The sequence below is a fragment of the Hemiscyllium ocellatum genome, chromosome 47 (assembly GCF_020745735.1).
Source record: "Hemiscyllium ocellatum isolate sHemOce1 chromosome 47, sHemOce1.pat.X.cur, whole genome shotgun sequence".
In the NCBI taxonomy this organism is placed as follows: domain Eukaryota; kingdom Metazoa; phylum Chordata; class Chondrichthyes; order Orectolobiformes; family Hemiscylliidae; genus Hemiscyllium; species Hemiscyllium ocellatum.
In genome coordinates, this window is record NC_083447.1 from 3,985,187 (window position 1) to 3,997,706 (window position 12,520).

The window sequence follows — 12,520 nt, forward strand, 5'->3', positions numbered from 1 at the left end:
CAAGTTATCCAAACTCAAAGGTGGTGAAACGTGCTTCAACTAACTTAAAAACTTACTTCATAAGGACCCAACAGCCATTTCTGTACATCAGCACACAAGCAGAACCTGCAAAATCTCACATAAGATGCCTTTGCAGGTGGAACATAAGAACTACGAGCAGGAATAGGCCATCTGTCCCTTTGAGCCATAAGAGACAAAAAGGTGAGGATGATAATGGAACGAGAAGAATTTATATATCTTCAAAATCTATTATAGCTCATAACCCATGAGCAACCCGGCTTTAACAGTGGTTAAACATGTTGAACTATAACCTCAATTGTCATCAGCTGCCCCTCAAGTAGGGGATGACTTCAAGACAAAACAGCAATTTTCACTTCAAAGTTTGAATTACAACTTCGTAATAAAACAATAGGGTGAAAATTCTTCTTACCGAGACCATTTTCCCTTCAGATGGCATGAAGGCTGGTCGATTACTGAGTCGGAGTTTAGTCTGCAAGGTGTTGAAGTTGATCTCAAGCTGACACTTCTCCTGCACTTTAGGTGGTTTATGGACACGGCGGTAATCACGAAAGTCTTCTAATTTTTGCTGCATAGCTTGCATTGTTTTCTCAGGCTCTCTGTTCTCTAGCCAGGGTTTGGTTTGACGAATCCACTCCAGCAACTGGAAACAAAATCACGAGTAAAAAAAATGGAGGCTGTGCAACTGAAAACTTAAAAATTCAAAGGACAGCTTTAAAGTCAATTTTTTTTTATTAAAACTGTGCATTTATTTGGAATTGTTGAACTTGACATAATGTTAACACCACTTCTATCTACTTTAACACAATGTCTGCTATTCAGTTATTTTGATCCCAGTTGTAGGGAGCACTCCCTGGTCCAAATCCACTAATCAGTCCCACTTACAAAAGGAAACACATTGGTGGTGCTAAGTTGCCCATAGTGTCAGGTGCATTTGTCAGAGATAAATGGGTCTGGGTGGGTTACTCTTCAGAGGGTCGGTGTGGACTTGTTGGGCCAAAGGGCCTGTTTCCATGCTGTCGGGAATCTAATAAAATCTAATAGCACTACCAATAGTACCCTCAATTTATTGGATGACAGATTTAATGAATTGAAAACCTAGGCCATTTCCTGCAAATAACCCTCAAGGCCACAAGACGTTTAATTATACTACCAGTGAATAAAACCTGAATTTATTCAAAAAAGTGATTAAGTACGTTCTAATTTTCACTCAATTAACCAAGCATGCACAAATAGATTTGACACTCAATAGCAGCTACAATGCTGTGGTGTGCCTAATTTACAAAAATAAACTTTTCTATAGAGACTAATGACCAGGATTTCAAATTTTGTTAGCATTTCATATGTAATTTCATGAATTCAAGATATATTTACATTTGCGAAAAGGAACAGCATATATGTTGCCACAGGACTCATTTACATAGCAATCCTTGGACATCTCAAAGTAAATTTGGTTCAGAAATACTTTTTGCTGCCACAGAATCTTAAAATAGGTGGGTCTTTAAGTTAATGTCTCACCTAAAATAGGGTAGCTCCAACAATACAACACTCCTTCAGCACTGCAATGTCAGTAAATGAGTGCTCAAATCGTGAAGTGAGACTTAATATCACAACTGTGACAGAGGATGCTACCAACTAAGTCACAGCTCCTCCAGAATGGCTAAGAGGATAAACATTAGACAACATTGTACAAAATCAAACTCAAACACAGTTTGTTAAATTCATCTTATACAATCAGATTTTGGATTCACCAATTCTGAGCAATAAGCATAAACTAAAATGGAACAAACTGAATTTAGGCATACAGGACAGAAGCCAACCATTTGGCCCTTTTGGTCTATGCACTACACAAGACTCCTTCCAAAACTGGAATGTTTAGAGCCATTCCATTTGTTTTAGAAAAATGACAAAAAAAACAGGAATCAGAGTCAGAGTTAAACAACTGAAGAGTTTGCTAGTAACTTTTGGTTACTTTTTGGCTTAACGTCAAAATCTATGACTGCATTCCAAAATGCCTTTTAGAAAATAGATTGATTTGCACAAGTCAGAATACAAATTCAGAATACATACATCACTGGCCAGTTTTTCATAATCCTCCATCAGATGTTCATTTTCTTGGTTTACTGCCAGGACTTTGCAAATCCTATTGGCTGCAGTCTCAGCCTGTCAGAAATAGATGGATAGTTACAGCAACTTCAGTACACGTGTGAAATTACCATAAGATAAAATTTGGGTAAGTAAAGTGGCTTTGGAGAAAAATTGCCTCCAGTTATTGCAAAAATCATTATTCAAGTCCAAAATCAAAAATGACAGATTTTGCAACTTTTAAAAACGTGGCTGTAAGAATAAACTCAAAATGAATCAATCAACAGATCATTGTCTGCAACTGAGTCTCACTTCCCAGTGAAATAGACAGTATGAATGGATTCAGGTGGAAAACTGTTGAAAGATTGGTACAAGAGAAAAAGATTAGATAAGACAAAATGGAGGTCAGAAACAGGGAGGTTATGATGGGGAAAACAAAAACAACAGGCCAATAAGAGATGTGAGACACCTATAAAATTCTAACGGGACTAGACAGTAAATACAAAAAGATGTGTCCCATGACACAATTTAAGGAAATGAGTCAACCATTTAGGACTGGGATGAAAAGAGGTTACTTCACCCTGTATGTGGCATGCCTGTAAGATGCTCTGCCAAAAAGTGACTGAGGTTAAAATATTTTATGTATACAAGTAGTTTGATATACTGCTTAGGGAGTAAAGGGTAAGGGAAAAGAGGGAACAATTGGATGATCAGTCGTGATTATGCTGAATTGTGGAGCAGGATCAAAGGGCTGATAGCCCACTTGATCACATTTTATAGGCTACATTAACAGTAGCGGCAAATACAGTTTAATTTCAACAAAAGGTACAGAAATCCTTTTCCAGCAACTTCTCTCCATGTTTAAAGATGGGGGCACATAAAGAAAGACCATCTGAGATTCTGACTACAAAAAACTTGTCAACAGTGAAAAGGAGAAAAAGTAGGCTATTGAGCTCCTCAGGTCTATGCTGCTACAGAAGAGATCACAGCTGGTCTGGAACCTAAACCCATACATGCTCCTTTGCACCACATCCTTTGTACCTGATTTTTACATTGAAGATAGATTTAAAATTAATAATTTATATAGCAACAATTGCCATTTACAGAAAAGATTTGCAATTTTCTATGAACTTTGCAGAGAGTACTTCTTAATCTAAATTCCAAAAACAGACTGGTTTTAAGGGTTTATATTATGACCCTAGTCCTAGACTCTCAAGTCAATATCTTGGAAAACAAGCAGTTCGACCATTGTGAATTAACTCCATGTGGTGGTCCAAATTAATGCAGAACACTAATAAATGCCAAGAAATTAATGTCAAAATGCCAATCTCTATTAATTCTATGGTTAATTCTGGGCAGGACTTCTGTGCAACCATCAGCTTTGTACAATATGCTTGAATGGTATAAAAGGGCAAAGATTTGTTTAAAATGGAAACAAACTAGCACTTTTGCATTAAACATTCTGCATCCGAGGGTGCCAGGAAATCGTTCAAACTGATTTGAAGAATTACATATTTAATGCAACAGAACATAATGACTGGATGCAGAATTCTACCTCTACAAAAAGGAGTATAACTAATGGGGTATTTCACCATGCAATCATGGTTCAGCACAGTCAGTCAATGACACTGGTAGCTATGAAGACCCTCAATGACAGAGTGACTAAGGACAGCAGAAACTGAAAATGAGGAAAGGGCATATTTCTCCAAAAAGTGCCAAGCTCTAAAAGGCTAATTGCATGACATCCATAGCCAGAAAACATTAAAATGTAGTCAGAGCAGACAAAGGAAGAAAATATCATATGTTCAAAGTTTGGGAGAAGATTTGTAGCTTGGGGGCTCGTTGTTGTGGTTCTGTTCGCCGAGCTGGGAGTTTTGTTGCAAACGTTTCGTCCCCTTTCTAGGTGACATCCTCATGACAGAAGCACTTCACAGGAGGCTCCCAAGCACCGAGGATGTCACCTAGAAAGGGGACGAAACGTTTGCAACAAAAACTCCCAGCTCGGCGAACAGAACCACAACAAATATCATATGCATTAGATAGCCAAAAACAGCATACAGGAAGAACAAAAATCAGATGAGAACTGGCCAGAGATGGAAATGGGGTCTAGACTGAAAGTGTCAGCACTGCATGACAGGCGAGAACAGGCTCAAAAATAATGGAAATGAACTTTTTAAAAAATATATACTTGTATTAGGTATTTTTAGCACCAGTATCACTCCAGTTTTGACATGCCAATACAATGGAAAAAATTTACTTTTGGAGTAAATCTTACCTTGCTATTGATGATGATTTGATGCAAAGTTAAGTTTGCTTTACAATTAGGGCAATTCAAAGCTCAGTCATCTTGTAACATAGTAGAAATTGGCTACTTAAAAACTAGCAAAACTGCTCCATTTACACTAGAAGTAAAAGTGTGCCATCAGTATTTGTGAAGTGCAGCCAGGCCACTCCATATTGCAGGCAGGCAGTCAGTCAGAACTTTTCCACAATCAAAAATGTTCAAGAAAAGTTGCAAAAGAATTTAAGTCTGGAAAAAACTTCAATGATCTAAAAGTACAGTCCTGGGCAACATTTAATTCTTCACTGGATAATAAGATTATTCTGTGACACGTTAATTTATTATAGAAAAGTTTTTAAAGAGGTGGTTGAAAGTTGTAAAAATCAAAACTATCCTTGGAATATCCTACTTGCTCATTTACAGTAGGTAGCATAACTTTTTTTCTTCCTTCCTTAGACTACATTTGTTTGTAGCTTTCTTCCAGGTTTCTTCCAAGTACAATGGACATATACATACCAGCTACACAAAAGCAGCCCAAAGTTTAGAAAGTTTTCTCAGTGTAACACTTCAGGGCAACCTATGAACTTTTAAGATGGATGGGAATGACATGATTTGCCCCATATTAATGGCGCATTACAATAACATTCAAATATAATCTGGTCTAGTTAGGTTTGAATGTTCAAACAAGAGCAAAAACAAACTCTTCCACTGAGATTATATGAGTTACAGATTATAGAAGGAAAAGCAGTCAACAAATTGATTCAGACAACTAAATAGATGAATAAAGAATGAGGCAAGAGGGTAGAGAAAAAAAAAAGGTGAGGAAAGGCACAGTTAAGAGTTTAATGGTCCTTGATGCTCTAATTCCTAGTTTTGACTTTTCAATCAGGCATTTTCAGAGTCAGAGTAGCTAAAATATGACATATTATCAAAACCAAATTTGCAGTAAATGCTTCAACAGCCCAAAACAATAAAATACTACCATGTTATTTCCATTTGCAACAAAAGCAAGCTCATAGATCATCACAAAATATCCTGAACAAGGACAAGTATAATTTAGCCAATAGAAGATGCATAGCTTCAACAAAGAAAGATCGAAAACATCTAACAGTCGCTACTGTTGATCATGAGAAATAAGCAGCACACCAGATGACCAAAAGCTCTTAGGACAGAATGTTTGCAAGGTACAGGAGATAAAGAGCTCACCTTTTGAGCACCTGAGAAGGCATGGTAGTAGCATGAAACGTAAGTCATAATAGCCTTTTCATCTGGCCTGAGTGTGCCTACAATATCTGTGCAGAGAGAAAGTCAGAGCAGAGTAAGGTTGCATCATGCCACAAGCAGAAAAACGATTTATTACATGGTATGAGAGAGAACAGGTGCAGCATCATGCCTAGATGAAAAGAATATAAAAATCGGAGGAACAGCTGAAAGAGAAGCACGAGATCAGTTTTGCAGGAAGGGAGGGATCCTTGGTGACTTATGGTACCTTCTGTGCTCCTGAAAAGGCATGGTAGAAGCAGGAGACATAGGTCATAATTGCCTTCTCATCAGGGCGGGCGGTGTTCACAATGTCTGTGGGTAAACAAAAATATTAGGAGAAGCTTCCAGTCGACATCTTAAGTTGCTGTAGTCAATCAATTCTGCATGCATTAGTCTCATCTCACCACTTAAATGTCTAATTTTACCCATATTTTTACTCCTATGTGAACAGAAACATGGAGGTTGTAAGTGATGCAGTACTAAAACTCTTCCACTGGACAATTTACATGGGGATGTTCATAAAAGGAAATTTGGGGCACTTAACCCAAAATGCCTTTACTAGGTTCCGACCTCCAAAGGAAATGAAGCTCAGAACACTGAGGCAGATTGTTGCTGTTAAATTTTAATGTAACCTCTGTATTTGAACCATAGGAGGAAGTAACCAGACATTAAAAGGTCACGGGGACAGGTGCAGAAAGAATCAAGTATTTTTGCAGAAGATGCATCCACCCAAGTAATTTTCAGAAGAGACAAAACTTTTGATATGCCATTGTGCATGGAAAATGGTATGGAAATCTAGATGAAGATTTATCATAATGGGATGATAAAATGCACCAATTTATATTCTATAGTCATTTTAACATCAATCTGCATTTATTTAAATTTTTTCTTCAAATTTATTCCATCCTCAAGTTGTGCTCGCTTGTCTCATTGATCGAATGAAGGCCAGTACATTCAGTAATCAAACCTCTAGAAGATGGAAACCTGTTATCAGTTAGTATTCCTACATTAACACTTTTTAATTGATCACAGTCTGACCAGTTTCCCTATTGGTTAATAATGCACATAGTATTTAATATGAATTGTACTAGTTTCTCAGTAAGCTCACTTTGGAAAGAGCGGAAAAAAAACAAACGAGAATTCTCGAAAATTCTCCGAGAAGTGTTACTATGGTTAACTAGGAAGGTACACTTCAGCTGGGCAAAATACTACTCAAAAGTAAAATGTAAATACTGTCCTCAAAGTTCAACAGCCTTTAAAAGTATTTTAAATTTCTGCATATTCTGATTTGCAATTGATGCACTTTTTCCATAGGAAAAACATGCACATGAAAAAAAGTAGCGATGTTTAAAAGGAAGTATTCAGTTATGTGGAAATGACTGTGTGGTTAAAGCATGTCGTGCAAGTGAAACAAGTATGAATTTCATAAACCAAGAGGTGGGTCAAATGCACATATTCTTGGTACATTTAAAGATCAAAATGTCTCATAAGCAAGCTCATCAGTGGGTTGTTCAACCTGCAGATAATTGACCACATTGGCCGTGGCATCCAGCACTAGGAATTCAGCTTTCCAAGCCAAGGCAAATATTATCCAACCTACCTTCATATTTATTAATTCTGAATTTTGATGGTTTGAAATGCAACAGGTCTTTGGTAGACAAACTTCAAATCAATGTAATAAGAACAGTAAGTGTAAGCAATTTAAGAGATTTGTAAATTAATGGGAGCTCCAGCACGTACACACATGCAGTCTGCATGCAGTTGGATATTCCTGATTAGATTAGATTCACTACAGTATGGAAGCAGGCCCTTTGGCCCAAGAAGTTCACACCAACCCTCTGAAGAGCAACCCACCAGACTCATTCCCCTACATTTACTCCTGACTAATGCACCTAACACTACGGGCAATTTAGCATGGCCAATTCACCTAAACTACATATCTTTGGACTGTGGGAGGAAACCCATGCAGACACTGGGAGAATGACAAATGTCTGTGTGGAGTTTGCAGAGAGGTGGGAATTGAACCCGGATCCCTGGCTCTGAGGTAGCAGTGCTAACCACTGAGCCACCATGCCGTTTTGTGACAGGTTAAGTAATAGGAATTAAGGGTTAATTAAATGGTTAAGTAAATGGACTTTTAGCAGTTCAAATCACAAAAGGAGATTCTGTTTTTTAAAAAAACAGAATTAAGAAATTGTAGTTTAGAATTACAAAGCTTTGGGGAACAAGAATGTTAAATGGGGAAGTCAAGTCTAGGGAAGCACTTAACTTCCACATTTATTTAATGCCACAAATAAGGGCTTTGAGCCTATCAAAACATGCACACAAGTAAAAATTCTGGTCCATTATGTTGCTAAAGTGTTAATGTTACAGGAGCATCCATTGCAAATGATGAAAATGTCACCAAGTTTAAAGATGTCTGGTCCTAAGAATAAAAAAAAAAGAGGGCCGCAAACACAAATTTCGTCAATGCAAATTGGCTATAAACGCAACTGATGCTGTTTCTAAAGCACAAACTTTTAAAGCAAGTTGGCTATAACACGATTGCATCACCAAGACTAAGTGCTGACTTGCTCACTGAACAGGTAAATCTGTTTGCAGATGTTTCATCATCACACTAGGTAACATCGGTGTGTTTCTGGTAAAGCGTTAATGCACTGTTCTGCTCACTATTTATATGTCCCAGTTGCTGAGGTGGGTGGCATCATTTACAGTTTCGTTTTAGTGGCTGGGTATAGGGTCTAACTCTACATGTTTGTTAACAGTTCTGGATCGAGTGGCAGGCCTCCAGGCATTCCTGTGCATGTCTTTGCTTGGCTTATCCTAGGATAGATACACTGTCCCAGTCAAATTGGTGTCCTTCTTTGTTTGTGTACACAGACACAAGTGATGTTTCTTGATGGCTAGTTGGCGTTCATGCACCCTGATCACTAGTTCTCTCCTGGTTTGCCTTTTAATGTTTGTGGCAGTCTTTAAATGGTATTTTATATATAACGGTGGCGTTTGTTGTGGGTATGGAATCCTTGATATGTTAAGTGCTATTCTTATTATGCATTTTTTAAAAGTTAGGGCAGGGTGGCTTAAGAACAACTATCGTGTTAAAGAAGAGCTACCGGTATGCTGTCTCAAATCAAGTCTTCCCTTCATAAAGTGGGCTGGTTGATCTGAAATTATCTTTTCTGCTTTCCCAATCAAGTTCAGCTAACTTGGTATACAAATAATTGGTATTGTTCCTGATCTGTATAGTTTAGCTACTGAATAGATAAGCTCCAAATCAACAGAAATTCAGTGAAGACCATTCATAATCTTCATGTATATGTGCAACATATGATCAGCTCTGATTTTGGCAAGGAGGCATCTGTACTATTATTCCCTAATGGCGCCATATCCTACACTAATGATTTCACAAACAACTTAGATTTGAGAACCATTTCCTGTGACGCCTGGCTACAATATCTAGATGTTAGAACGTTTTCTTATACAAGCATGGTAGACTCATTGCAGTCTGCACCCAGGGTGCGACTGAACACGAATTTCAAGCATTTCTGAACTTGCACTCCCTATCATGTCCTACTCCAGAAAGCCAGTTGAATGGTAGTGCCAAAGCCAATTTTACTCAAATGAAACATTAAGTAAGACTATGTCATTGCAATGTGTTTCAATACTTGTCTCAAGCGAAACCCCGGTTAACATTCTCCATTTACATAATTGATACTGATAAACCATTTGTATGGATGTAATATACTTGTGATCTCTTTTACATAAAACAGTTAAAAACTTTTCTCAAATAACTGAACTACATTTATAAATATGCAATATTTCATTAATTGAGAAGATATTCATCAAGTAGAGTCAAGTAACATCTGGCATGCACTGTATTTACAACAACACAACCAATTATAACATGACATAATAGTTTCAGACCAGTGTGTCAGCTATATTAGCTGCAAATCACTTGAAATTTTGGAATATTTACTTTTAAATATTGCAATTTAAACCTGGTCTTTGGTTAGTATTGAAACTTAAACTGATTCAATCAATAAGCACATCGACCTGGACCCAATATACCAGCCACTGCAGCGGACAGCTGGAACTGACAACCGGAAGTGGCAGATTCAAACCACTACAAATGCTGGAGGAAAGATCACAGAAGCGCTTCACAGGAGGCTCCCAAGCACTGAGGATGTCACCTAGACAGGGGACGAAATGTCTGCAACACAAATCCCCAGCTTGGCAAACATAACCACAACAACACCTACCTACCAAAACTAATTAGTGTAACATCAATTCCAAAATTCAACACTAAATTTGTTAAGTTAAATAGTCTGCAGAATTTTAGGCTCTGTAGTATGTTCCCATTAAGAAGCTAGCTTTCCAGGATAAACCCGATTGTAAGCAACAGCAAACAACGTCAAACTAGCCTGATAGCTGTAAAATGCTACAATTTTGCTATAGTCAGCAAAAATCTTTAACTTCTGCATAGCTGCCATTTCAAGAACCAAGGGTCATAAGCTAACTGTACTCAACATTGAACTCTGCCAGTTGGTGACCACAGCTTAAAAAGGTTACACAACTTCATTCCCAGTGAAAAGGTGTAAAAATTAGTAATATGACAAGCATGAAAACAATTTACTAATTTAGATTTGCCTTGAACTAAAGACTGCGATCTTTTCCTTCATGTTTCACGGGCTGAAAATTAATTTCACAACGCTTTCACTGTAATGACTTACACAGTACCGACCACTAGCTGTTGATGTTGAAAACACATTAAAATGAACTCCAAATAGCTTAAATCTATCAAAGGCAGACTGAACAGAATATTTTACACAACTGGAACGCAAGCCATGCCAGGGCTTTCTCAAGGCCAGTCATGGGACAATTTTCCATACAAGAGTGTAACATGCCACAAACTTATTAGTGTATACTTTGCTATTTTAGAGAAGTACAAAGTGTCTTACCTTCTGCATCCAACATCTTGGGTATATCCAGGTGCGTCTCAGCCACTTCAAAAGCATTATTCAAGTTTGTCAGTGGATCATCCTAGGTACAATAGGAAAAAGGTTCCAAAGATTCAGCTTTTAAAAATGTCCTATCACACTGGTAAGCATTCATTTTGAACAAAAATAAATATACAAGGACACAGAACCCCAGCTTCTCAAGAACAGATCTAATATTACATGTAGTGACTAGAAAGTCAAAAAGAAAATTTTGCTTTTCACCTAAATCTTATTTTTCAACAGAAATGTTTTAAATTTTTACATACCTTCCTCAGCTTATCGTAATCAATAAGTTCTGGTCTGTGTCTGTGGATAAGCGCATTGAATGCCAAACCATCTTTCCAACTGGACACCAATCAGAAACAAAACCCAATATTAGAACAGTTTCATTTTATTTCCTCAATGTATCAACTTCCATCACTTCAACTAGGATTCCTTAAAAAGAGAAAGGGATACGGCATCTGTACTATATTACAAAAAAGCCTCAATTTTATTTCATACTGTTGAAACAGCTTGGAATGTAACTACATTGAAGCTGCTGTAATAAGAATTGTTCCGTAAGATATGGAAAGAAGAATCAGAACTGCAGGTTATCAGTAGTCACTGGAATTTTAATGAAGACAAAATAGTAATAGTTCACGCAGAAGGTGGTCTTTCAGTGAGTTGTCTTTTCACGAGCAAGTTAAAATGCTCAGCGCCAATCTCCTAACTTCTTCCTATAAATGTGCCCATTTAGTTAGTAACAATGTAACACTTTCCCAACTGCTTTAGTTAATCAGCTTACACCTTACTTCCAGCCAGTGTATTTCCTATACTACTCTCCCCTTCACTTCTTTTGGGAAAGACTAAAACGGTGGTCTCCAATTTTCGGCCTGTTTACAAATGGGAACAACTTCACCCAACCCACTGTCCAGATACCTCATGATTTTGAAAACTTGTATGAAATTTCTTCGTTGCTGCCTTTGCTCTAAGGAAACAGTCCCAACTTCTCCAATCTTGCCTCATAACTGAAACTTCTCATCCTTGGAAACCATTGCACATCAGTTTTTCCACTTACTCGCATAAATAAGAATCCCAATTTCCAAAAACTAAAGCAGACGATTCTGAAATTAGATTATGAACATTTACTCTTTTAAATGGAATTCTGGGGCAAAACATAGATCACCCAAGTCACTAGTAAAACATGGATAGATAAACCTTGCGCAGGGTGCAGACCTCATTATCTTTGGAAAGGCAGTGGCTAACAATCCTCCAGCATAAGCAGGAGGGTTTATTAAGAATGCATCTGTTCTTCATACAGCAGTGTTGTGTAATGGTTTTGGGACATTTTCCAAAACAAAATCCAGAGCGAGATTTGAGAAGATTTGTAGCTCAGGTTGAGGTACTGGATGTAGGTTTGCTCGCTAAGTTGAAAGGGTCGGCTTCAGAAGTATCGTCATCATACTAGGTAAGATCATCAGAGTGTCTCCGGATGAAGCACTGATGGTATGGCTCACCTTTTATTTATGCGGTTAGGTTTCTTTGGGTTTGGTGACGTCAACCCCTGTTCTTTTTCTCAGGGGGTGGTAAATGAAATCCCAGTCAATGCATTTGTTCAGAGAGTTCCAGTCAGAATGCCATGCTTCTAAATGAATGGCATTCCAACCGGAACACACAACAAATGCATTGACTTGGATCCCATTTACTACCCCGAGAAAAAGAATGGGAAATGACGTCACCAAACCCAAGGAAACCTAAACAAATAAGAAGCGAGCTGTACTACCAGTGCTTCATCTGAAGGCTCACTGATGATGTTACCTAGTATGGTGACGATACTTCTGAAACCGAACCTTCCAGCTCAGCTAGCAAACCCATACCCACAAATCCAGAGATAACA

General features: G+C 37.8%; 1 protein-coding gene across 1 annotated transcript in view; it reads right to left on the reverse strand.

The window, feature by feature from the left end:
• Positions 1 to 12,520, reverse strand: part of LOC132836592 (alpha-actinin-1-like) — a 108,021-nt gene that overhangs the window by 30,266 nt on the left and 65,235 nt on the right. Inside the window, exons 6-10 of the mRNA XM_060855974.1 lie at positions 10,911 to 10,989; positions 10,606 to 10,687; positions 5,874 to 5,959; positions 2,089 to 2,181; positions 431 to 661 (exon numbers count right to left, since the gene is read on the reverse strand). Of these exons, the coding sequence (XP_060711957.1) occupies positions 431 to 661; positions 2,089 to 2,181; positions 5,874 to 5,959; positions 10,606 to 10,687; positions 10,911 to 10,989 (571 nt within the window). The remainder of the gene's footprint in view (positions 1 to 430; positions 662 to 2,088; positions 2,182 to 5,873; positions 5,960 to 10,605; positions 10,688 to 10,910; positions 10,990 to 12,520) is intronic.